General features: G+C 42.5%; 1 protein-coding gene across 1 annotated transcript in view; it reads left to right on the plus strand.

Moving 5' to 3' along the window:
* The first annotated feature begins 12046 nt into the window (after window positions 1-12046).
* Window positions 12047-27689, plus strand: part of LOC121175582 (transmembrane protein 94-like) — an 847517-nt gene continuing 831874 nt past the window's right edge. The window contains exons 1-3 of the mRNA XM_041029401.1: window positions 12047-12065; window positions 12150-12186; window positions 27478-27651. Coding sequence (XP_040885335.1) covers window positions 12151-12186; window positions 27478-27651 — 210 coding nt within the window. The 5' untranslated portion in view covers window positions 12047-12065; window position 12150. The remainder of the gene's footprint in view (window positions 12066-12149; window positions 12187-27477; window positions 27652-27689) is intronic.

The following is a 27689-nucleotide window of genomic DNA, read 5'->3' on the forward strand; positions in this document are numbered from 1 at the left end:
CAACTTACCTCTATTATTTGACCTTCAGATTATTTTGTCTCCCTGCCATCCTTGCCATGCTGGTATGTGAGAAACAGGCATAAGTACTCTTGGAACTTGTAACCTGGGGTCAGACCTCTGTAGCATTTGATGCTGCGTGAGCTCTGTCCTTTCTGCACAAATGGATTACTCTGTAAACCTTATTTTAGAATAAAGCATCAAAAGACAATAACTGTCTAAAGAATTCTATTTCACTTCTCATCAGGAGGAAAGTATTTTTCCACCACAAACTTGGCGACGAGGATGGGATTGGACGTGTGATCTGGACTCCGGCTGCAAAGAAAGATTCCTCCCTGTGGGTGAGAAGCTGTCCTCAGACGGAGCCCGGTCATCGCTCCAATCCCGAAGGATTTAAGGGGAAAGAATCACACACGGTGAGAAGTGTTTTGATGTTGCTTGTGAAAGTTTGCAGAGTTAATCAGGGAATTAAACCGGTATATCTCACATAAGCACTTGCAGACAGACGTGTCTTGGTTATTATTGTAGTATTTGAGGATTTCTGGTGTATCTGCTGGAGACAGTGGACCAGTTTATTCTGTGAATACAAGAGACAAAATAATCAGAGATAAAGGATGGGTAAAAGTCAGAGTAAGGTGAAGTCCAAAGTGGAGCCAACTCCCAAAATCCTCCCACCAATAATAAAACTGATGATGGAGAAAAATCCTGGAAGCATGAATCAGTTCAAACAATGGGTTGATTTGGGGTTTCCAGGAAATGGCAGCTTTAGCCTGAGACAATTGGATCAATTGAAGACATGTTTGGAGGCAAAAGGGAAAAAAAAAGTGCAGAGCAGCATGCAGCGTTGTCCAAACGTAAACCAGAGAAGCATGAACAGTTTAAAGCAGACTGGAAGGCATATAGCATGTGGAGAAAAGAAGCAGAGGAGAGGGAAAGAAGGAGAAGATTAAGAACACAGACACAAAAAGAGGACAAAAAACCTGAACACACTAACACTTTGTATCCTTCTTTGTCCGAGGTACGAAAATCACAAAATCCATTCCGGCTGGATCCCGACCTGGACTCCGCCCCCCCTCCTTACGCCCCTGTCCCAGGAGACGGCATCGGAGAGGCAGCTGGGGAAGATGGTCCCGACAGCGGCCCCACGGCACCAGAGCCTGAATCAACCTTCCAAAAGGAGGATTCAGTTAAGTCAAAGACATCCATTCCATCTCTGCCTTCACCCATACGACAATCAGACAGGCTGAAGGGGAAAGCATTGAAGGCCCAACAAGGAGGAGTGGGGGCTTTTCCAATGCTGGAGGCAGCTGGAGCCTCAGGTCCAATACTGGTATTCAGACCTTGGACTGATGAAGACGTTGCAGAAGCCATGGCCCATGTCTGCAGCCCAGTTGACAATTTGACTCAGTTCCAGAGACAGTTGTTGCACTTTGTTAAAGAATACAGACCCACAATGACAGAACTGAGACGGCTGATCAGCAAAATGTTGAAACATGACTTTCATAAGATCTCCGACTTCTTCACAGATGCCAGAATGGCTCCACGACTGACCGAACCTGACTGGCAAGCTGAGAGCAATGTGCACTTCAAAACTGCAGTGACTGAACTGATCAATGCATGTAAAACAGATTTTCCTATGAGAATGAATCTGTCAAACATCACCTCCCTGTCACAGGGATCCACTGAGTCATGCAGCGCTTTCCTGGCGCGTCTCACTGCTGCTTTTGACATACACAGTGGACTGACGAGGGGGGAGATGGGAGTAAACCTGATTCAACCTTATGAGGTCCACCTGAAAGAACATTTTCTGGGACGTATGAAACCAGAAATAGCAGCTGGAGTAAAGAAGACCTGCATCTCGTGGAAAACAGGATGTCTACAGGACATACTGCAATATGCTGAACATGCAGAAGATCAACTGCATGAAAAAGAGCAGAAGAAACTGGAAGAAGCTCAGCTGACTATGTATCAAGCCATGACAGGGCTGACCGACAAAGGCAGGAGTAGAGGACATGGCAGAAGACGTGGACGAAGACGAGGCAGAGGTGCTCCGGGTAGCCAAAGACCACCATATGATCCAGATGTTTATTTGTGTGGCCAGCAAGGACACTGGCGTAAAGACTGTCCCAAAGCCCAAAATGGGAAGGCCGTCTTTTCCTCCATCAGACTGAGGGCGGGAGGCGGGGGGGGCGGACGCCAGTGACGGACCAGTCAACACACACACAACACAATATGGGGTGAGTCTCAATTTTTAAATGATCATGAAAAAGTACTGTTTGCTATCCAGTACATTGAAGCTAAGGTTAATGCATGCAAAGCTGACTGTCTCTCTTTCACTATGTATTGTGAGAATAAACCAGGATACAAAAAGTTACCTCAATTAACACTGATAATATCTGGACAATCAGTTACATTCCTGGTGGATTCAGGTGCAACGTTGTGTGTTTTGAAATCAACAGCGTTACTAAAACCTCCAAAGAAAAGTGGTAGAAGGTGCAGGACTGTGGGAGCAGGGGGAATTCCCATGATGGAGCCCTACACCAAGCCATTGTCATGTACCTTAGATGATTCCACTGTTAACCATTCATTTTTGCTGTCGGATCACTGTCCAGTTCATTTAATGGGCAGGGATCTTATGTGTCATTTTGGCATAATCCTAACTTCAAGTCCCTCTGCTGTATGTTTATGAGTGGTTTCTGCTGTCGGGTGTAGGTTCAGTCTCATCACAACTCACTTCATTTGTACACACACATTGCACAGACGCAACTGATTACATGTCACCTGATTCACTACACTGCACAGCACATGTTTCAGAAGGGCCAGATGAAAGGTTGGAGAACGTTTGGAACAGAAAGCCACTTGAAGTGGAGAAATTGAATATGACATGTATTTATTGGACAAAGAAGCTGCTGCTGTCTCTGTCTCTGTCTCTCATTCACAAGATGAACTGCTTGATGGTGCGTCTCCACACGTGTCTCTGGCGAAACCTGCCCACTGGACATGGCAGGAAATGGGACCATGGCTCCGCAGACAACAGACCCTCTCTGATTTCAGGCCCATGAATGGGGATCCCAGAACACTGTACAGTGAAAGGGCTGATGTATAGAAAACAAATTGCGATTTGTGCAAGATTTGCAAGCAGTAAATGTTGCAATACATCCGCGGGCGCCCCAAGTTTCAAATCCACATACAATTCTGTCATTAATTCCACCTAATGCTGCTCATTTCTCTGTCATTGATCTCACAAATGCTTTTTTCTCCGTTCCCGTTCATCCAGACAGTCAATTCTGCTTTGCGTTTTCTTTTGATGGTAAGGACTACACTTGGACTCGCTGTCCACAGGGATATTCAGAAAGTCCTGGAGTATTCCACAGTGCACTGCGTGACAGTTTACAGAGCCTCCATTTGCCTTTAGGTTCTGTCTTGTTACAGTATGTTGATGATTTGTAGTCCATCACAGGAAGCATGTAAAACAGATACAATAGCATTGCTAAAACACCTAGCAAACAATGGCCATAAAGCTAGCTTGTCAAAACTGCAGTTTGTTCAGACTTGTGTTACATATTTGGGACATGTGATCACAGCAGAGGGCAAATCTCTCTCTCCCAAACGTATTGAAGCAGTTCAATCTGTACCAAAACCAATCACCAAAAAGCAAATGATGGGTTTCTTAGGCATGACGTCATATGGCAGACAGTGGATACTAAATTATTCAGAGAGAGGCACCTCTCTCTTCCATGATTCATGGTAACAATCTTTGTGCACATGACAAACTGACCTGGACTGACCAAACTGACAAAGGCTGCTCCCACACTGGGACTGCCAAACCCTGACCTTCCCTTTACTCAGTTTGTTGACCAGAAGGACGGATACATGTCCTCTGTTTTGACACAGGAACATGGGGGTAGACTGAGAGCTGTAGCTTATTTTTCCACCAAGCTTGATGCTGTTGCCGCTGGTCTCCCTCTCTGTCTGTGTGCTGTAGCTGCAGCAGAGAAGGCTGTGGTTGCATCACATGATATTGTAGGTTATGGAGATTTGACTCTTATGGTTCCTCATGCTGTTGCTCACATTCTGCACACACAGAAGACCTCTCATCTCTCTGCACAGCGCTGGTTAAGATATCACACTACTTTGCTTGATATGCCTAACATTACTGTTAAAAGATGCAGTGTACTTAATCCAGCAACTCTCCCCCCAACTGCAGCAGATGGAGAAGCACATGACTGTCTTCAGATTCTTGATGAAGTTTGCACACCCACACCAGATCTTTCCACTCAGCCCATACCAAATGCAGACATGGAGCTGTTTGTGGACGCTTCGGCGTCTCGCAACGTGGACACAGGTGCTGCTCCAGTGGGTTTTGCAATAGTGACACCACATGACATTTTGCTCAGTGGCAAACTGCCATCACACTTTTCAGCACAAGCTGCAGAACTTGTAGCTCTGACTGAAGCCTGTAAACTGGCTTCAGGTAAAACTGTGAATATTTACACAGACTCGCGTTATGCGTTTGGAGTGGTGCATGATTTTGGGGCCCTCTGGCGACATAGAGGATTTCTTACATCTTCTGGCAAGCCCATCTCACACCATAAACTTGTGTCTGCATTGCTGGATGCCATCCTCCTTCCAGCATCCATCTCTGTGATCAAATGTGAAGCTCACACTAACAGTTCTGACTCTATTTCTACAGGAAATGCTGCAGCAGATGCAGCTGCTAAAGCTGCTGCATTGTCTGCTTCACCTTTCACGGTTAACTGTTTGATGTTGTCTAACACTCCTGACACCTGCTCACCTGCTGATGTTTCTGTTCTGCAGTCTCTTTCCACCATGTGGTCAAAATCAGGTGCCACATTTAAAGACTCAGTGTGGATGGGTCCAGATAACAAACCTTGTTTGCCACATGCTCTTTTCCTCTGTTATGCTAAACTGTCCCATGGGAGAGACCACGTGGGCAAAGGGGGAATGTGTGCTGCTGTTAATTCATCATGGTACACACGTGCTTTTTTAACTTTTGCACAGGACTTTTGCAGGAAATGCATCATTTGTGCAGCCAACAATGCATCAGGGGCTCTTCATATGCCACCTGCTGGTCATCCACCTCCTGACAAACCCTTTGATCATTTAATGATGGATTTCATTGAACTAACACCAAGTGAAGGGAAAAGATACTGTCTGTTGACATGTTCAGCAAATGGGTTGAAGTTTTCCCCTCTTCCAAACAGGATGCTGGAGCTGTGGCTAAAGCACTGCTAACTGAAATTATTCCTAGGTGGGGAATTCCTTCAGTCATCAGCAGTGACAATGGACCAGGTTTTGTCAACCAGGCCCTGAAAGAAGTGTCAGACTATCTTGGGTTTGACATACGTCATCATTGTTCATATCATCCAGTAGGTCCAGTTACACCCTCCCCTTACCACAGGTGCATGTGATGATGCTATGTTGAGATACTGTGCCAACTTGTCTACAACCTTATCAGCATTACATTCACAGGTGAAAAGTGCCCTGCCATCTGCAGCCACAGCAGTCCTCCACAACTTACAGCCTGGAGATTGGGTTCTCATCAAAGACCACAGACGCCCTCACTGGAAACCAAGGTGATTCCAGGGCCCGTTCCAGGTTCTGCTGACCACTGAAACAGCTGGAAAGGTTGCGGAGAAGGCCACATGGGTACACGCCAGCCACTGCAAACGGGTTCCTGAACCAACGGCCGACAACCAGCCACCAGAGAATCAAAGCAAAGGAGGCCACATAAATTCTTTAGACCCAGAATAATGGTCTAGGGAAAACTGACTCATCCAGACGCTGAGGAAGACAACTGGGGTGCACGCCGTGCGCTGCCCCTAACCTGCAGCTGCGGTGGAACCGTCTGCAATATAAGAGTGAGGGGTGAAAGAGCGCCCTCCTCCACCAGTAGCATGCCAAGCTCCAACCAAGTGACTACAGAGTAAAGCTCTGTGTCACCAACAAGAGCAACAATGTAAGGTCTATTGATAGGTCAGTCACACACCAGATGGCCTCTCTGGCTGAGACTTGTGATGATGATGATATTGATGTTTTGACTGTTTGTATTTTTCCCAGCTTGCTATCAACCTAAGGACGTCTGTGTCCTACAGAAACAGCTAAATGCATATTTTAACATTTAGCAGCTAATGATGTGTTTACTTAAACCCAAAGGAATGTAGTCACTGATCATATGATCAATTTGTATATACTTTAGTGTGGCCATTTTATGGCCAAAGGGGGAATTGTAATGTCAATTTATCATATAACCATATACTCTTTTATCAAGCATTCGTATATTCTCATGAACTCGTATATTCAATTCTGGGTGAAGTACATATAACATGACCTGTAGTGGCCTAATGTACATTGTTTACTGTACTTTGTGAAGACACCTGTTATGTCTCCGGTGTCTCCGAGCACAACTTAAAACTTATCTCTGTGTTTTGACCTTCAGATTATTTTGTCTCCCTGCCATCCTTGCCATGCTGGTATGTGAGAAACAGGCATAAGTACTCTTGGAACTTGTAACCTGGGGTCAGACCTCTGTAGCATTTGATGCTGCGTGAGCTCTGTCCTTTCTGCACAAATGGATTACTCTGTAAACCTTATTTTAGAATAAAGCACCAAAAGACAATAACTGTCTAAAGAATTCTATTTCACTTCTCAAAAGGAGGAAAGTATTTTTCCACCACATATACGTTGGATTTCCGACTGTGATTGGTTCACACAGTTAACGTGGACCCTCAGCAGCAGACGTCTTGTCTTGTTGCAACATTAAAATTTACAGACAATATAAGTGAATGGTTAACTCCATGTATAATTTTTTTTTAATTTAATTTATTTTTTTAACGGTTTGTGGTGGGGAGACTTGGACTTCTGACCTCAGTCCTGTTTAGCCTGTGTGCTGGCTTTTGTGTGTGTGTGTCTGCTTCAGTTATTCCACGGCTACAAACGCTCTCTACAGTCACACCTTTAAAGTGGGGCTGTATGTGAATAGGTACTATTAGATTTTCTGCTTTTACAGCACTGAAGTACTCATGATCACTTTGTGGCTGAAACTACTGAAGATGGTTCTTAGACAAACATTACAATGCAAGAGAACATTTCTCATTTCATTTTTTCTTTGCCCTGTTTTCTTCTTTATTGCTTTACATCATGACAAACATATGTGCTATGCTGCATGAAGAAGACCCAGGTGAATGCTCTGTCTTAATCAGTGTACTTGTTATCTATAGTTCTACTGTTTTATTCACTACACAGCATGGATACTTCACACTGTGTGTTAAAGCATGTGCCTCTGGTACAGCCTGCAGAGTCCATGCTAACATCCTGATAACATTACCATGCATAGGCTCGGAGCTGATGCCTCGTTAATTGTCACTTGATTTGTATGGTGGGCTGTTGGCTGATGGACTGTGATATAGCTGTTCACAAGATACAAGAAATGTATATTTTGTCTATGTTCAGGACTTTTGACAAATTTGTTTGTGTATTGATTATGTCATGTTAATAAATATCTTCTTTTATTTACAGTCCTGCTCAAAGTTATTGGCACTGCTGAATTTTAAGTACAGTTTAGAATAGCTTCAGAAAAAAATGGAAATCAAGCGGTTTTGTAGAATCACAATATTTAATAAAACGTCCAGAGTTATTGAACAACAACAAAAATGCTTCCATATAGTCAAATCAAATTTACAGACATAAAACATATGATGGACATAATTATTGGCATCCATTTGTTTTCATCTTCTTTTTCACAACCAAACCAAAATGTCTTTGGAACCTCACAGATTATTTTAGCCACGGCTAAACAAGGCCTTTCTTCTACAGATATCTCTGCACGAATTTCACTAGAAAGCGGGACCAGAAGAGGATTTTCTGCAAGAAATATCTGAAAACTTTGTGCTGCAGTTTAATGGGACTGTCCGACACGCAGTTGGAGTTGGAGGTGGTGAAAGCCATAGCTGAGGTTTCAACCTTGTCGTGCTACAGATGTCATTTTATGCCCATTCATTGCTACTGCAAGGAATCACTGGTATCCTCATTGGTGCGAGCGTGTTCAGTCTGATTGGATGTTGTATTATTCCCTGCATTAGAAGTGTCATTGTAAGGTCTATAGGTCAATCACACACCAGATGGCCTCTCTGGCTGAGACTCGTCTTCTGTCAGATGTTGAAAACCCAACTGATTTATTTACTGATTGGATTCCTCCTCTTTATGATGATGATGATGATGATGATGTTTAGGTTTTGAGTTTTTGTATTTTCCCCCAGCTTGCTATCAACCTAAGGACGTCTGTGTCCTACAAAAACAGCTAAATGCATATTTTCACATATATCAGCTAATGATGTGTCTGATGTAGTCACTGATCATATGATCAATTTGTATTCTTTAGTGTGACAATTACTGTTTAGTTGTGGACTGGTCTGGTCTCACATTTCATTTGTCCATGTTTTTTCTCTCTCCCACAGGATCCTACTCTTCATCCCTCCAACATCATGTAAATTTGTATATTGTATATTTTTTACTGTTTTTGTATTTTGTGTACTGTTTTTTGTAAGTTTACTTTCTTTTTTCTTTAGATTGTGATTGTATGATGTCTTTTAATGAGACTTTATTTGTTTTGAGGTCTTTATTATGTGTGTAAAAGTCCAAATAAACTCTGTTGTGTTTGATATTTCTTAACTGTTTTGCAGACACATTTCCCAATGAGGACTATTGAATGGATTTGACAGTTTTACTGTGCATGAACTGAAACAATAAGACATGCCTCATGAACCTTAAACACTAATTAAAGTAAAATCAAGTGAGCTCTTCCTACTGACAGCTCACTCTGTGTGTATGTGTGGAGCAAAAACATAACTGGAGATTTTGCTGAGTAGTTGTGATGGGAAGGCCACAGGTGACACACACCTTTGAAAGAAATTTAAGTAGGAAGCTTTTGGTAAACTGTTGATACTACTTCATATTGTAACATGGTTATAATGACCATGTTGGAAGACAATTGACAGCAGAGTCACTGGTTGACTTTGTTTGCTTTTGAACACACCTTATATGACACACACACACACACACACATATAGATAGAGAGAGAGAGAGAGAGAGAGAGAGAGAGAGAGAGATATCTGAATCTGGATAATGCAAACTATATATATATATCTATATATATATATACAGATACAGATATATACAGTAGATGTATAGATGTATAGATATATCTATATGTATGTATATGGAAAAAAAGTTGTTCTGTTGTTTGTGTTGTTCTGTAGTTCCAGAGAGCAAAGGAAAGCCGAAGCCAAATTCCTTTTTTGTTTTTGTGTGTATGCATAAATCTGGCCAATAAAACTGATTCTGATTGAAGTCTTTAATACATAAAGCCATGGAGTCAGACTGAAAGTGAACCCCTGGCAATCTGTGATCATTTCAAGCACCTGTTCTGTGTTGGACCCCCATTCAGACGTTACTGCTGCTTTATGAGGGCAGTCACCGCAGGTCCCTCCTACCACTTCAGCCATTAGTCCCGTCCAATCAGAGTCCAGTTTGAGCCGCGCCAAAAATCAGTCGCACCTGTTGCCCATGCGCTAATCAAACCCATGTGACCGGGGAGGAGAGGGCTCAGCCAATAGCAGGACAGAATTTTATGTAGTGCGGCTTATAAGGCGTTGGGGTAACACTTGCTCGATTTTGCTGTGGAATATAGGATACCTTCTTGACGTTCTGTTTTGTCCAAGCGCTTTTTCTGGTCAGTGGACCGAACTGAACTCGTTACCTGTAGACAGAGGAAGTCTGTGTGTTCATCTTTAGCGGGTTATTTGTTATTGTACTTCCTGGTGTACAGTGAAAGCTGTGGCTGAGAGCAGAGAGACGATTCAGGCCTAGTGGAGCTGGAACTAAGGCGTGAGCCCGAGACAGGAGGTTCACGTGTCCGGAGCAGTCCAAAGGAAAAATGGCGGACGTGGAGGCCAGGTAAGGCCCACACAGAACGTTTAAAATGCAGAGCTTGAGTTGATCTGTGACCAGAGGCTAACATGTTTGATTATGTGCCGGGTTTCCGCAGGACGGACGAAGGGATCCAGCGGAGCAGCCGAGACCATTTGGGAGAAAGCACCGGGCTTGGCTTCGCTCATCGGCTCTACGCTTATGCGCGCGTATGCGTGTGTGAGAGAGATCTGAGTGTTGAAGTGCAGGCTTGTGTCTTTAGCTCGGTTCAGATGGGCTTTGTAACCAGTATAGCTGCTTTGGAGTTTGGGACTGGCAGAGTGTTGGCAAGGCTTAGTTGTGGATTGGCATGCGCCAAAAAAGTGTAACAGACTGAATTTCTAAACGTTATTTTTTGAATTAAATAAATAAATAAATAAATAAAAAATATCCCAGTCCACAAGCATCCTCATTCACAACATGTTCACATTATTGACTGTATCTAAAAATATCTGATTTAAAATTTAAATGAAGATATGAAATAATTCAATATAAAATACAATGACTTCAATTATATTATTGCTTTCTTCCTCTTAGTACTTCTTTCTTCTTTCTCTTATTTTAGTATTAAATCTTTTTTCTTGTTCAACTTTGTGTGTTATGGGACTTGTCAGTCCAGTTCGTCTGTTTTTTGCACCAACACCACGTCAAATTCCTTGTATGTGTAACATACCTGGCAATAAAGTTTTCTGATTCTGATACTAGGTCATCAAATCAGTGTCAGTTGAGTCTGTCAACAAACTTGCCTGTAGGGATTTTTAAAGTCCAGCAGGTGTCAGTATTCAGTGACACAGTATGGACACAGTATCAATACAGTTTGGCAATGTGTCAAACCGCTTCATGACGCCTCATCTACCCATCACTAGCAGATAGTGTTGGCAGCATGGGTTGAGTTGCATGTCTTGTTGCCAGGCTTAATTGTGGGTAACTGTCGGTGTGGATGGCCTTGGGTTAGGTGTAGGGTGTGTGTTCAGCAGTGTGGATGAGGCCATGGCCAGTGTGGGCCCTCAGCTGCACCTTGAAGTGTTGCTGAATGTTGAAAATTCCAGGTTAAATATCCAAAGCCTGTGTGTGCATGTACCTTCTCTGCAGGAAGGATGAGCTGCTCTAGAGAATCATCAGAGGGTAAGAGAAAGCACATAAGTCAACATTGCTCAGTGTTTCTACATTTAAACATGTATTTGTTTGTGTGTGGAGCCCAGGTACGCCCCCTGCTGCCTGTGGAAGTGTTGTAAGATGTTTTAACTTCCAGAGTTTGACTTGCCTAGCACCTGTGGCTAATGTTGAGTGTGTTTCTTTGTGTGTTGTGCAGGATGGAGGAGCTGCTGATCCAGAGAACCATGAGGACGCATGTTGGCCAATACTGCTCAGTGTTTCTACACTGAAGGATTCATTTGTGTACACTCCCCAGCAACCGTGTGTGTACTGCATCTGAGTGGAAGACCTGGAGAAAAAAACCTCAAGGACTCATCAGTCAGAGTGGTCAGGTGACTGTCGGCCTGCTGAAGCAGGGATGGAACCACTGTGTGTGGAAACACAGGCTGTGTTGTGTAGTTTAGTGTTGTCAGGCTTAGTTGTGGCTATTTGTCACTATATGGATGGCACTGGGGTCAGTGTGGGTTTAGTGTGTGTGAGACATAGTTGCTGCTTGATGGAGAATAAAACTTATGCATGCATTAATGTCTCCTCCTTTCTTTCTGTGTGCGGCTGCTTCTGGCTGAGTGGTCATCCAACTTTGAGGCCATGGGCAATGTGGAGCTCAGGTAAGGCCCCTGCTGCAGCTGGAAGTCAAGCAAAATATTACAAGTTCAAGGACTGACTTGATTAGTATCCAAAACCAATGTCTTTGTGTTTTTCAGCAGGAGGGAGGAGCTGAGTGAGAGGACCATTTGAGACCAGGTGAGCAAGAGCCACATTGTAGTGTTTCTACACTTATGCATGCACTAATTTTAGCGTGTGAGTGTGTGTTGTAGGTGTATGTGGGGTGACGCCAGTGAAGGTGCTGCTGGTGAGGATAGAGCGCCATCCTGTGGGAGTGAGGGACACACCATTGCATTTGTGTGTTGTCAGAGCTCTTTGTGGTAAGTGGATTAAAAAAAGAAAATCAAGGGCTGTTTCAAAGGTGGTTTGTGTGCTGATGCTTCCTGTTTGTGTTTCTCTTGCAGGATGGCAGAGCTTATTTGGAGGGTCATGAGAGACCAGGTGAGACGTTGCCTGTTGGTTAACATTTAGTGTTTCTACACACTATGGGCAGATAGTGTTGGAAGCATGGGTTGAAGTTTGTAGCTCTGTGTTATGTATGTGGTTGTGGGTAGTTGTCAATGTGTGGAGGTCACATGGGTCAGTGTAGGTTTATTGTGTGTGTTAGATGTAGTTGGCTCTTGATGTAGAAGCTGTCAGTAGTTGTGTATTGTTGATGGAGCTGTGTGGCTCGGTGTTTAGGTGCTGCGCTTGGGCCTGTAGGTGTGAGTCTGTGTTTAACAGGTTCTGGTGGAGTCGGGCTCCAATTGTGGCGTGGGTCTGCAGATTTGTCTTGATGAAGCTCATGGAGGAGGTCACAGTCAAAGTGGAGCTCAGGTAGGCCTCCTGCTGCATCTGGAGGTTTTGCAAAATGTTTCAAAATGCAAGGTTAGACTTTCTTTCTCCCTGTGGCTCATGTTTACTTTCTTTGTGCAGGATGGAGCCGCTGATGGAGAGGACCACGAGAGACACGGTAAGAGCAAGCATGTTGCTCAACATCGCTCAGTCTTTTCTTTTTTTGTTTTTCTTTTACATTTCAGGGTTCATGTGTGTCTCACTGTCTCTGTTTCTGTCTTCAATTCAGGAAGCGTTGGGTCAGAGGCAGTTGGTGTGTGTCCTGGGCCATGGAGAGGAAGAATTGCATCTGGGGTTGTGGAGGGTGATTACAAATTAAAGGCTTGATTTGTACCCAATGGCAGCTTGTTGACTTTGCTTATTTTGCAATGCACCAACTGATTTTGAGACTGTGCTGTGTTTAATCTTGGTGACTGGCTCCACACTTTAGGTTAACATTTCAGCCTTAGGTACAGGACTTTTCTTTGTTTACAGCCATCTGTGAGGACTGCCAGAGAGTAAATGTAGTTGTAATAATTTGAGTTTTAGGTCAATTTTTACACAAATAGTTAATATGTAGATGAAACAGTGCAGGCTGTGCTGTGTGGATGTCAGATTCTCAGGCTTTAAACTGTGAGGTGTTAGATGCACCACTTAGACTTGATAGAGTTTTAACAACTCTGTCCTTTTCTTGTTTAAACAGACCAAACCTATGTTAGAGAGCTGTATGTTTTGGCTGTTGGCCTGTGGTGTCTGGGTGCCATAGTGTAAGAGTTTAAACTGTGAGGTGTTGGATGCAATAGTAAGACTTATAGGTAACCATTAGCTGTACCACTTTGACTTTAGACATGAATTAAATAAGTAGATGTGTGTAATAGTTGGCTTTATATGTCTGATTTGTTTGGTATGACCACATGTATGTTAGAGTTTGGCACTGTGACTTTTAGACTGTGGTGTGTGGACGCCAGGCTGAGTTTAAACCCAGATGTGATAGAGTGACAGATGTTCAGTGTTTTTACACATATCCATTAATGTCTCTCTCTTTCCAGGTGTATGTGGCTGAGTGGGGCTCCAACTTTGATGAGGCCATATCCAGGGTGGAGCTCAGGTACACCCCCTGCTGAATGTGGAAGTGTAGCAGAATGTTTCAAATAGGTTTGACTGTTTGTACCTGGATCTGATGTAGAGTGTGTTTGTCCTGTGCAGGATGGAGGAGCTGATCCAGAGGACCATGAGAAACAAGGTGAGAGAGAGCATGTTGGTCAGTGTTTCTCCAGATATGCATGCATTCATTTCTCTGTGTGTGTCTGAGTGTGTGAGCATACACAACACATACAGCTGTTACGTGCCTGGATGGCCTGTGTGTGTGTGTTTTTTCCTCTTTCTCCTCCCCTGCCCTGCTTCACAGTGTTCCAGGTGCAGATATCCAGCCTGGGCTCACCTGAGCAATCCAAGTGATGTGGCCTGACCAATCAACACGTGAGGCCAGTTGATAAAAGGAGGGCACAGGGATGGTTCTCTCTCTGTTTCCTCTGGTGGCATCATGCAGTAGAATAAGTGTGCTGGGTGTTTGTACATTTAGCAGAATGTAGGAATTGTTGTGTAAACACACTAGGATTATTGGTTGGTGCTAGGGGTGGTTAATTGGGCCAATTTCCTGATTCGATTATAATTATTGAGGTCTCGATTCGATTATTAATCGATTATTGAGTTTCCATTTGACAACAGTAATCCAAAATATACCATAAACATATTTCACTATTAAAAAAAAAACAGCTGCTGAATTATTCAACTTCTCTTTTATCAAGAAACATCTCAAAGCACCTTCAGTATTGTGTAGTATAGCTGTAACTTCCAAATTAGTTTTTTTTTTTTTCTTTTTTTTTTTTTTAACTCGTTTTCGATGTCTTTCACTGGGGCTACTTTTGTCGTTGTGTGCGTTGATTCGGTGGAATGAGGCTTCAGGCAGTTGTCTTTAGCCCATGCAGCCTCCTCTAGATGGAAGTGCGACACATGAGCCCTCATCCATCCATCCATCCGTTTTCTATATCGCTTTATCTGTTGGGGTCGCGGCAGAGCTGGAGCCGAGCATAGTAAGCTCGCTCGCTGGTTCTGTTACGGGGTGATTTGTTATGACTGTTACTCAACAGCTCCGCCTTGAGGTTAAATCCTGTATGACAGCCAGTAACTGGAGAGTCACTGCTGTGTATTACAAAAAAAAATTAATAAAAAAAACAATGTTTGGAAATTTAATAATCGATTCATAATCGTCCATAATATAATCGTGATTAATCAATAATCGATTTTTTTTCACCACCCCTAGTTGGTGCCACCCCCCTGTATTTTGTTCTCTTTATCTTTTTAGCGAGCTCAGCCAGGTCTTTTGTTTCCTTTGTTTTCTCAGGTAGTCAGTAATCTAGGCCTGGTTTTATTGGAACTTTTTTTGGTTTTGTTTGGCACAACCACTGGTCCACATCTCCCCCACTTTTTCCATTTTGTTTTGTTTGTGTTACAGAGCTGAAATCCCGAGCTTCCACCAACTAAGGTTGGAACACAAGTGGGGTCTCCTCAGGGATACTTTTTCCCAGTGTCAATACAAACCAACCAAAGAATTTTCAAGAGTCCTTGTAGTTTGGTATTTGTGTAAGAAGGATGTTTGACTTGCAGGACTTCATTGATAATCCTTGCATTGAAAAAGTTCATTCATGTGGTAAAGATGATTTGCTTTGTATAACAGCTCATTATGGCATCCCTGTCCAGAAAACTAGTCTTAAAAAGGAAATTCAAAACACAATAGAGGAAAAACTTGCTGAGTTGAAGGTTCTGCTTGTTCCTATTAACCCTGTTTCAGCTGAGTTAGGGGAGGAAGTTGTTGGTCCAAGTGTTTCCTCTCTTTCTGATGGTAAAAGGGAACAGGCTGTACATGATACACCCCGAGGTGCTAGGATTGAGAGTGAAGCTGTTCCAGCCACTTTTCCTCGCTTTGACCCTTTTTCCCCAGGGTCGTCTGGCTCCAGTTCAGATGCAAGGATCAAGGTCACAATCGCTTGTCTCCAGCTGGAAGCACAGGAAAAGGAGAGGGTACGTAGAGCGGATTATGACCTTAGACTACAAGTTTGCAAGTTGGAGATAGAGGCTGAAAAAGAGATTAAGTTACGCCAGCTTGAATTGGAGGCCATGAAAATTTCTTCTGTGCAGATTTCACAAGGGTCTGACAATTCTGTATCTCCACTGGTCCTGACAAAGCCAAGCTTTGATGTGAGTAGGAATATATCCTTGGTGCCCACATTTTGGGAGGCGGAGGTTGACTCCTGTTTTACAGCATTTGAGAGGATTGCTACAGCACTAAAGTGGCCTGAGGAGATGTGGCCTGTCCTGCTTCATTGCAAGCTCATAGGTAAGGCACAGGAGGTTGTGTCTTCCTTGTCGTTAACAGATAGCTTGTGTTATAATGTGCTTAAAGAATCCATACTGCGTGCTTATGAGCTGTTGATAAAATGTGTTTTTATCTTCTCACCCAGACAAAGTTCCTATGTCACGCCCAGCGGGGTCTAGTTCTGGTCACCCTCCTGTTGAAAAGGTTGAAAAGGCTAGGGGTCCATGGTCACCTCCCCGTGTACATCCTGAGTGCTTCTACTGTCAGAAAAAAAGCTCACTTCATAGCTGATTGCCTATCACTAAAGCATAAACAACCCTCTAATCTCCAACAGCATGAGGCTGTCGGACGTCCACGTCCAGACAGCAGTTGAGGACAACAAGCCTGACCCCTGTTTTAAGCCTTTCATTTCTGAGGGCTTTGTTTCATTAAGTGGGGATCCAAAAGATCAGCAGCCAGTAAAAATCCTGACACACAGGTGGATCCCAGTCCATTATCCGTGAAGGCATTTTATCTTTGTCACCTATGTCATATTGTGGCTTGAGTGCAGCTGTTCAGGGTGTGGGGATGAAATTTGTCTCTGCTCCATTGCATAATATACATCTTCAGTCTCCTCTGGTCAGTGGGCTCTTTAAAGTTGCAGTCCTTCCAGCTTTACCAGTAAAAGGGATTGACTTTATTTTGTGGAATGATTTAGCTGGGGGTAAGGTTGTGCCTGATTGATTCAAGCCCAGGGACAGACGTTGCCCAAGAATACCCTGAGATCTTCCCAGCATGTGTGGTTACCAGGGCCCCATCGAGGAATAATGACCTTGACCCGTCTGATTCTTTCCTTGTCACAGGGCAGTCCCCTGACAGCCACTTTACTGAGGCAGAGAGCCAGCCTGATCAGTCAGTGTCACCTCTCTCCACCTGAAAAGAGTTTATTTCAGCCCAAAACACTGATATAACTCTCTCAAAATGTCTCTCTTCTGTTGTTGAGCAGGAAGAGGCTCAGAAAAAGAAAGTGGCTTACCTTCTTGACGGTGGCTTGTTGATGCGTCGCTGGGCTGGTGAGGACTGGAGCGTGACCTTACAGGTTGTTGTCCCTACAGTCTACCACACACAGGTACTCTCTTTAGCTCATGACCACTCTTGGTCAGGACACATGGGCATTACAAAAACTTATCACAGAGTCCTTAAACATTTCTTTTTGCCAGGACTCAAGTCTGATGTTAACTATTGTTGTTCCTGCCATGTATGCCAGGTTGTTGGCAAACCAAACCAGGTGATCCCCCTGCTCCCTTGCATCCCATTCCAGTGACAGGTGAGCCGCTTGATAAAGTCCTCACTGATTGTGTGGGTCCACTGCCAAAAACTAAAGCTGGGAATCAATTTCTGCTAAACATTATGTGTGCCTCCACTATTGGAGTGATTAGTGTCAGACTATCTTGGGTTTGACATACGTCATCATTGTTCATATCATCCACAGAGTGCAGGTGCTGTTGAAAGAGAAAATGGCACCATTAAAGCAAAACTTGCTAAATGCTGTGATGAAACTGGTCTTTCGTGGGTTAAAGCGCTTCCACTGGTGCTTTTCCACATGCGCACGTGAATAAGAAACAAATATGACTTGAGTCCATTTGAAATCTTGTTTGGCAGACCCCCTCAGACAGGTGTAGGTCCAGTTACACCCTCCCCTTACCACAGGTGCATGTGATGATGCTATGTTGAGATACTGTGCCAACTTGTCTACAACCTTATCAGCATTACATTCACAGGTGAAAAGTGCCCTGCCATCTGCAGCCACAGCAGTCCTCCACAACTTACAGCCTGGAGATTGGGTTCTCATCAAAGACCACAGACGCCATCCAGGGCCCGTTCCAGGTTCTGCTGACCACTGAGATAGCTGGAAAGGTTGCGGAGAAGGCCACATGGGTACACGCCAGCCACTGCAAACGGGTTCCTGAACCAAAGGCCGACAACCAGCCACCAGAGAATCAAAGCAAAGGAGGCCACATAAATTCTTTAGACCCAGAATAATGGTCTAGGGAAAACTGACTCATCCAGACGCTGAGGAAGACAACTGGGGTGCACGCCGTGCGCTGCCCCTAACCTGCAGCTGCGGTGGAACCGTCTGCAATATAAGAGTGAGGGGTGAAAGAGCGCCCTCCTCCACCAGTAGCATGCCAAGCTCCAACCAAGTGACTACAGAGTAAAGCTCTGTGTCACCAACAAGAGCAACAATGTAAGGTCTATTGATAGGTCAGTCACACACCAGATGGCCTCTCTGGCTGAGACTTGTGATGATGATGATATTGATGTTTTGACTGTTTGTATTTTTCCCAGCTTGCTATCAACCTAAGGACGTCTGTGTCCTACAAAAACAGCTAAATGCATATTTTAACATTTATCAGCTAATGATGTGTTTACTTAAACCCAAAGGAATGTAGTCACTGATCATATGATCAATTTGTATATACTTTGGTGTGGCCATTTTATGGCCAAAGGGGGAATTGTAATGTCAATTTATCATATAACCATATACTCTTTTATCAAGCATTCGTATATTCTCATGAACTCGTATATTCAATTCTGGGTGAAGTACATATAACATGACCTGTAGTGGCCTAATGTACTTTGTTTACTGTACTTTGTGAAGACACCTGTTATGTCTCCGGTGCCTCCGAGCACAACTTACAACTTATCTCTATTTGTTGACCTTCAGATTATTTTGTCTCCCTGCCATCCTTGCCATGCTGGTATGTGAGAAACAGGCATAAGTACTCTTGGAACTTGTAACCTGGGGTCAGACCTCTGTAGCATTTGATGCTGCGTGAGCTCTGTCCTTTCTGCACAAATGGATTACTCTGTAAACCTTATTTTAGAATAAAGCACCAAAAGACAATAACTGTCTAAAGAATTCTATTTCACTTCTCAAAAGGAGGAAAGTATTTTTCCACCACATATACGTTGGATTTCCGACTGTGATTGGTTCACACAGTTAACGTGGACCCTCAGCAGCAGACGTCTTGTCTTGTTGCAACATTAAAATTTACAGACAATATAAGTGAATGGTTAACTCCATGTATTTTTTTTAAAACATTATTTATTTATTTATTTTTTTAACGGTTTGTGGTGGGGAGACTTGGTCTTCTGACCTCAGTCCTGTTTAGCCTGTGTGCTGGCTTTTGTGCATGTGTGTGTGTGTGTGTGTGTGTGTGTGTGCCTGCTTCAGTTATTCCACGGCTACAAACGCTCTCTACAGTCACACCTTTAAAGTGGGGCTGTATGTGAATTGGTACTATTAGATTTTCTGCTTTTACAGCACTGAAGTACTCATGATCACTTTGTGGCTGAAACTACTGAAGATGGTTGTTAGACAAACATTACAATGCAAGAGAACATTTCTCATTTCATTTTTTCTTTGCCCTGTTTTCTTCTTTATTGCTTTACATCATGACAAACATATGTGCTATGCTGCATGAAGAAGACCCAGGTGAATGCTCTGTCTTAATCAGTGTACTTGTTATCTATAGTTCTACTGTTTTATTCACTACACAGCATGGATACTTCACACTGTGTGTTAAAGCATGTGCCTCTGGTACAGCCTGCAGAGTCCATGCTAACATCCTGATAACATTACCATGCATAGGCTCGGAGCTGATGCCTCGTTAATTGTCACTTGATTTGTATGGTGGGCTGTTGGCTGATGGACTGTGATATAGCTGTTCACAAGATACAAGAAATGTATATTTTGGATTTTTTTAAAGTGTCTATGTTCAGGACTTTTGACAAATTTGTTTGTGTATTGATTATGTCATGTTAATAAATATCTTCTTTTATTTACAGTCCTGCTCAAAGTTATTGGCACTGCTGAATTTTAAGTACAGTTTAGAATAGCTTCACAAATAAATGGAAATCAAGCAGTTTTGTAGAATCACAATATTTAATAAAACGTCCAGAGTTATTGAACAACAACAAAAATGCTTCCATATAGTCAAATCAAATTTACAGACATAAAACATATGATGGACATAATTATTGGCATCCATTTGTTTTCATCTTCTTTTTCACAACCAAACCAAAATGTCTTTGGAACCTTACAGATTATTTTAGCCACGGCTAAACAAGGCCTTTCTTCTACAGAAATCTCTGCACGAATTTCACTAGAAAGCAGGACCAGAAGAGGATTTTCTGCAAGAAATATCTGAAAACTTTGTGCTGCAGTTTAATGGGACTGCCCGACACGCATTTGGAGTTGGAGGTGGTGAAAGCCATAGCTGAGGTTTCAACCTCGTCGTGCTACAGATGTCATTTTATGCCCATTCATTGCTACTGCAAGGAATCACTGGTATCCTCATTGGTGCGAGCGTGTTCAGTCTGATTGGATGTTGTATTATTCCCTGCATTAGAAGTGTCATTGTAAGGTCTATAGGTCAATCACACACCAGATGGCCTCTCTGGCTGAGACTCGTCTTCTGTCAGATGTTGAAAACCCAACTGATTTATTTACTGATTGGATTCCTCCTCTTTATGATGATGATGATGATGTTGATGTTTAGGTTTTGAGTTTTTGTATTTTCCCCCAGCTTGCTATCAACCTAAGGACGTCTGTGTCCTACAAAAACAGCTAAATGCATATTTTCACATATATCAGCGAATGATGTGTCTGATGTAGTCACTGATCATATGATCAATTTCTATTCTTTAGTGTGACAATTACTGTTTAGTTGTGGACTGGTCTGGTCTAACATTTCATTTGTCCATGTTTTTCCTCTCTCCCACAGGATCCTACTCTTCACCCCTCCAACATCATGTAAATTTGTATATTGTATAGTTTTTACTGTTTTTGTATTTTGTGAACTGGTTTTTTGTAAGTTTACTTTCTTTTTTCTTTAGATTGTGATTGTATGATGTCTTTTAATGAGACTTTATTTGTTGTGTAAAAGTCCAAATAAACTCTGTTGTGTTTGATATTTCTTAACTGTTTTGCAGACACATTTCCCAATGAGGACTGTTGAATGGATTTGACAGTTTTACTGTGCATGAACTGAAACAATAAGACATGCCTCATGAACCTTAAACACTAATTAAAGTAAAATCAAGTGAGCTCTTCCTACTGAGAGCTCACTCTGTGTGTATGTGTGGAGCAAAAACATAACAACAACATGGTCATAATGACCATGTTGGAAGACAATTGACAGAAGATTCACTGGTTGACTTTGCTTTTGAACGTACCTTATATAACATCTATATCTATCTATCTATCTATCTATCTATCTATCTATACCTATATATCTATATATCTATCTATATCTATATATATATGTTTTTGTGTGTATGCATAAATCTGGCCAATAAAACTGATTCTGATTGAAGTCTTTAATACATAAAGCCATGGAGTCAGACTGAAAGTGAACCCCTGGTAATCTGTGATCATTCCAAACACCTGTTCTGTGTTGGACCCCCACTCAGACGTTACTGCTGCTTTATGAGGGCAGTCACCGCAGGTCCCTCCTACCACTTCAGCCATTAGTCCCGTCCAATCAGAGTCCAGTTTGAGCCGCGCCAAAACTCAGTTGCACCTGTTGCCCATGCGCTAATCAAACCCATGTGACCGGGGAGGAGAGGGCTCAGCCAATAGCAGGGCAGAATTTTATGTAGTGCGGGATATAAGGCGTTGGGGTAACACTTGCTCGATTTTGCTGTGGAATACAGGATACCTTCCTGACGTTCTGTTTTGTCGAAGCTCTTTTTCTGGTTAGTGGAGCGAACTGAACTCGTTACCTGTAGACAGAAGAAGCCTGTGTGTTCATGTTTAACGGGTTATTTGTTATTGTACTTCCTGGTGCACAGTGAAAGCTGTGGCTGAGAGCAGAGAGACGATTCAGGCTTAGTGGAGCTGGAACTTCGGCGTGAGCCAGAGACAGGAGGTTCACTGTCCGGAGCAGTCCAGAGGAAAAATGGCGGACGTGGAGGCCAGGTAAGGCCCACACAGAACGTTTAAAATGCAGAGCTTGAGTTGATTTGTGACCAGAGGCTAACATGTTTGATTATGTGCCGGGTTTCCGCAGGACGGACGAAGGGATCCAGCGGAGCAGCCGAGACCATTTGGGAGAAAGCACCGCGCTTGGCTTCGCTCATCGGCTCTAGGCTTATGCGCTCGTATGTGTGTGTGAGAGAGATCTGAGTGTTGAAGTGCAGGCTTGTGTCTTTAGCTCGGTTCAGATGGGCTTTGTAACCAGTATAGCTGCTTTGGAGTTTGGGATTCAAGTGTTGGCAAGGCTTAGTTGTGGATTGGCATGCGCCAAAAAAGTGTAACAGACTGAATTTCTAAACGTTATTTTTTGATTAAAAATTAAAAATTAAAAATAAAAAAAAATAAAAAAATAAAATAAAAATCATCCCAGTCCACAAGCATCCTCATTCACAACACGTTCACTTAGATTTTCACGTTATGATACATGTTCACATTATTGACTGTATCTAAAAATATCAGATTTAAAATTGAAATGAAGATATGAAATAATACAATATAAAATACAATGACTTAAATTATATTATTGCGTTCTTCCTATTAGTACTTCTTTCTGCATTCTCTTATTTTAGTATTAAAACTTTTCTTGTTCAACTTTGTGTGTTATGGGACTTGTCAGTCCAATTCGTCTGTTTTTTGCACCAACACCACGTCAAATTCCTTGTATGTGTAACATACCTGGCAATAAAGTTTTCTGATTCTGATACTGGGTCATCAAATCAGTGTCAGTTGAGTCTGTCAACAAAGTTGCCTGTAGGGATTTTTAAAGTCCAGCAGGTGTCAGTATTCAGTGACACAGTATCAATACAGTTTGGCAATGTGTCGAAACGCTTCATGACACCTCATCTACCCATCACTAGCAGATAGTGTTGGCAGCATGGGTTGAGTTGCATGTCTTGTTGCCAGGCTTAATTGTGGGTAACTGTCGGTGTGGATGGCCTTGGGTTAGGTGTAGGGTGTGTGTTCAGCAGTGTGGATGAGGCCATGGCCAGTGTGGGCCCTCAGCTGCACCTTGAAGTGTTGCTGAATGTTGAAAATTCCAGGTTAAATATCCAAAGCCTGTGTGTGCATGTGCCTTCTCTGCAGGAAGGATGAGCTGCTCTAGAGAATCATCAGAGGGTAAGAGAAAGCACATAAGTCAACATTGCTCAGTGTTTCTACATTTAAATGTATTTCTTTGTGTGTGGAGCCCAGGTACGCCCCCTGCTGCCTGTGGAAGTGTTGTAAGATGTTTTAACTTCCAGAGTTTGACTTGCCTAGCACCTGTGGCTAATGTTGAGTGTGTTTCTTTGTGTGTTGTGCAGGATGGAGGAGCTGCTGATCCAGAGAACCATGAGGATGCATGTTGGCCAATACTGCTCAGTGTTTCTACACTGAAGGATTCATTTGTGTACACTCCCCAGCAACCGTGTGTGTACTGCATCTGAGTGGAAGACCTGGAGAAAAAAACCTCAAGGACTCATCAGTCAGAGTGGTCATGTGACTGTCGGCCTACTGAAGCAGGGATGGAACCACTGTGTGTGGAAACACAGGCTGTGTTGTGTAGTTTAGTGTTGTCAGGCATAGTTGTGGCTATTTGTCACTATATGGATGGCACTGGGGTCAGTGTGGGTTTAGTGTGTGTGAGACATAGTTGCTGCTTGATGGAGAATAAAACTTATGCATGCATTAATGTCTCCTCCTTTCTTTCTGTGTGCAGCTGCTTCTGGCTGAGTGGCCATCCAACTTTGAGGCCATGGACAATGTGGAGCTCAGGTAAGGCCCCTGCTGCAGCTGGAAGTCAAGCAAAATATTACAAGTTCAAGGACTGACTTGATTAGTATCCAAAACCAATGTCTTTGTGTTTTTCAGCAGGAGGGAGGAGCTGAGTGAGAGGACCATTTGAGACCAGGTGAGCAAGAGCCACATTGTAGTGTTTCTACACTTATGCATGCACTAATTTTAGTGTGTGAGAGAGAGAGAGTGTGTGTTGTAGGTGTATGTGGGGTGAAGCCAGTGAAGGTGCTGCTGGTGAGGATAGAGCGCCATCCTATGGGAGTGAGGGACACACTGCAATTGTTTGTGTGTTGTCAGAGCTCTTTGTGGTAAGTGGATTCAAAAAAAAAAAAAAATCAAGGGCTGCTTCAAAGGTGGTTTGTGTGCTGATGCTTCCTGTTTGTGTTTCTCTTGCAGGATGACAGAGCTTATTTGGAGGGTCATGAGAGACCAGGTGAGACGTTGCCTGTTGGTTAACATTGTTTAGTGTTTCTACACATGCATGCATTCATTTCTGTGTGTGTGTGTTCGTGAGTGAGAGAGAGAGAGAGAGAGTGCTAGGGTGAGTGTTGGAAGTGCAGGCCTGTCTTCAGCTCAGTTTAGATGGGCTTTGTTCTGTATCCAGGTGCATTGGAGTTTGGGTCTGGCTGAGTATTGTCAGGGCTCAGTTGTGGATGGATTCAGTGTGTGTGAAAAGCATTGAGGTCAGTGTAGGTTTAGAGTCTTTGTTTGTGTCAGTGTCGTCTGTAGGTGGAAACATACAGACATTTATCTGTTTTAGAGCTGGTTTGGGCTTTTTAGGCAGAGCTATAAATTCAGCTTCTTCCTTATTACTTAAAGCTATTTTTTTTTTACATTTTAATTATTGTCACTTTATTTATGACTAATAGTTATGAATTCTATTCATTCATTTATTCAGACATGTTTATCCTCTCTAGTATATTGTATTAAGCAGCTCTCTTGCTTACTTTATATATCTGAGTGTGTATATGCACTCATTTATGCAGGAGATGCTACGTTGTGTGTGGAGACACCTGGTTGGCGTCTTAAAGGGAGAGTCTCAGACACTGTGCTACACTTCCAGCCTCTTACACACTCTGGGATCTGTCACTGTGAGTATCATGGGGCTGAATGACCCAGAATATCTGGGTGAGTGTGTGAGTATCTGTGCAGATGTTCTTTGTTCAGATATCTGTCTCTGACATTTCTGCCTCCACTCCCTTACAACAGGTAAATGGTATTTATTCTGTTGTGCCTTCAACAATGATGATGATGGGATTAACATCACAGGAGCAGGTGGGGAATGAAATATCCACCGTTCCTCTGAGTAATTTAACATTTGAACCACTGTGGAATTACAGGATATAGTCTGCAATAGATGTTTCTATTTCCAGTCTTGCTCTTTTGATGGCTTTCATTTTTTCTGTTGTCTTGTTTCCAGCTGTTAAGTCTCAGAGTCACACCATTGACTGGTGTAGCCCACGGCAACATTTGGGCCATAAAAAGCCAGGAACCCTCTTTTTTTTTTTTTTATAATTCATTTTTTATTAGGTTTTCTTTTACAGAGCATATTCGACATCCATTGTACATGGCATATGAGCTGTCATCTTGAAAAATGGAGGAAAAAAATATATATATATATATTAAGAATTAAGAATTAAAAATTAAATGTAAAAAAAAAGAGAAAAAGAAGAAGAAAAAAAAAAGAAACGGGTCTATAGATAAATAAAATGATCAAATTAAAGCAAGTAGTTTAAACGCACATACATATCCATGTTTTTTTTTTTCTCTCTCTTTCACCCCAAATTCCTGTGTCTCTGAACTATGTACAGGCAGGGAGTGATCTTTCTTTACTAATATAGATATTAATTTGTAAAAATAAAGTCCGGTCTAAGGGGCGTTGCATAGTTAATCCAGTTTTCCCAGTAGGAGACAAATTGTTCCAGTTTCTGATTGATAAATGCTGTTATCTTCTCCATTTTATAAATGTCCATTGTGATCTCCATCCATACATTTAGAGTTGGGCTCTCCTGCGTCAGCCATTTCCTGGTCAGAGTCTTTTTACTGGCGACCAGCAATATATTGACTAACTGTCTCTTTTCGACCAGTCCTGAGGGATACATCCAAAAAACAAAAATCTGCTCTCCAGGGGTATTTCACGTTTAAAAATGTCCTGTAAGGCAGTGTGTATATCCCTCCAATAGTCTTTAATAATGGGGCAATCCCAGAAGATATGGTAGTGGTTTGCATTTTGGTTTCCACAGCTTCTCCAGCAGACAGGGGAATTGTTGGCATAGTGAGATTTGTGGTGTGGTGTAATAAAGTATCTTATTAGGCTCTTCCAACCAAATTCTCTCCATCTCTGTGAGCTGGTACATTTCCACTGGTGTCTCCATATTGTTGTCCATTCTTCCTCAGATATAATTATCCCTCCTTCCTTCTCCCACTTTGTTTGAACATATGATGATGAGTGTGTTTTAAGATTCAACAGACCCTTGTACAGACATGAAATGATTTTACCACAAGTGTTTGAGTTATACGCTTTTCGAAACATTTCTATTACATCTTCACATTCATTGGTTACATTTTTCATTCTCATATCCACATAATGCCTAATCTGTAGATACCGATAGAAATCTTGTTTTTCTAGAAGATGCTTCCTTTTAAGCGTTTCAAAACTAAACAGTGTTTTCCCTTTCATCACCCTACATAGAGCTGTTCTTCCTTTTGTTGCCCAAACCTTAAATCTGCTGTCTAATTTGTTAGGTGTGAAATCTGAGTCATAGGCGCACCATTTAAGGGTTACAATATTTTTCTCTAACTCATATTCTTTAACAATCATTTTCCATATTTTAAGAGTCGATTTCACCCATGGGTTGTCCATAGAGTTGATATCATTTTGTAAATTACTATCAGCTATAATTGCTTGTACAGGAGTGGAAGACATTTCCTCTTCCACGTTTTTCCACTGGGCACTGTACATTGGATCACACCAGCATATTATTGCTCTCATCTGTGCTACCAAGTAATAGTCTCTAAGAGAAGGTAGGCCCCATCCCCCCTTTTCTTTAGCTAACTGCAACGTTTTAAGGCGAACCCTCGGCCTCTTACTTTGCCATATATACCTTGATAGCATTTTATCCCATTCATTAAAGTGGTTTTGAGGAATCTCTGTTGGTAAGGTCTGAAATAAATATAACAATCTGGGCAGTATATTCATTTTAACAGATTCGATTCTTGAGCTAAGACTAAAGAAGGGAATTAAATTCCATCTTGCTATGTCCTCCTTGATTTTTTTTTTGAATAGGCAGGTAGTTGTTTTCTGATAGTTTTGTAAGATCCTTTGGTATGTTGATGCCCAGATACTCGGCAAGACTCGGTTTGCCATGCAAGGGGGTATCTACTTTTAATTTCCACTGGCGGGTTGTAATTATATTTGAGTATTTGGGTTTTACTTATGTTAATCTTGTACCCTGATAATTGACCAAATTGTTGAAATGACTGCATCAGTTTGGGTAGAGAGCGTGTTGGTTCACCCAAAAAGACTAAAATACTGTCAGTGTAGCAGGCCAATTTATGTTCTGTCCCTTTAATTTTAATTCCTCTAATATCCTCATTCTGTCTGATGTGTTGGGCTAGTGGTTCCAAATATAATGCGAAGAGCACCAGAAACCCTCATTATGCCCATAGACATGGAAACCATTTTATAGACTTGTTGCTGAGTGGACAGTATGTGTCTAATTTGCAGATATTGTGTGTGTATGTGTAGGTGCTGTGTTGTGTGGACAAACAGGGTATCCTGTCGTGGCCTAACCCCAGTCCAGAGACCGTGCTGTTCTTCAGCGGACGGGTCGAACCACCTCACAACAGCCAGGATGATCTCAGAGACGACCTGTCCGTCAACTCCTACTGCCGAATGGAGACGGATGACGACAGGGATGAGGTGTGTGTTTGTGTTTTCTCTGGCACCTTTTAGCCTCA

This window comes from Toxotes jaculatrix, chromosome 21, assembly GCF_017976425.1.
Source record: "Toxotes jaculatrix isolate fToxJac2 chromosome 21, fToxJac2.pri, whole genome shotgun sequence".
Lineage (NCBI taxonomy): Eukaryota > Metazoa > Chordata > Actinopteri > Toxotidae > Toxotes > Toxotes jaculatrix.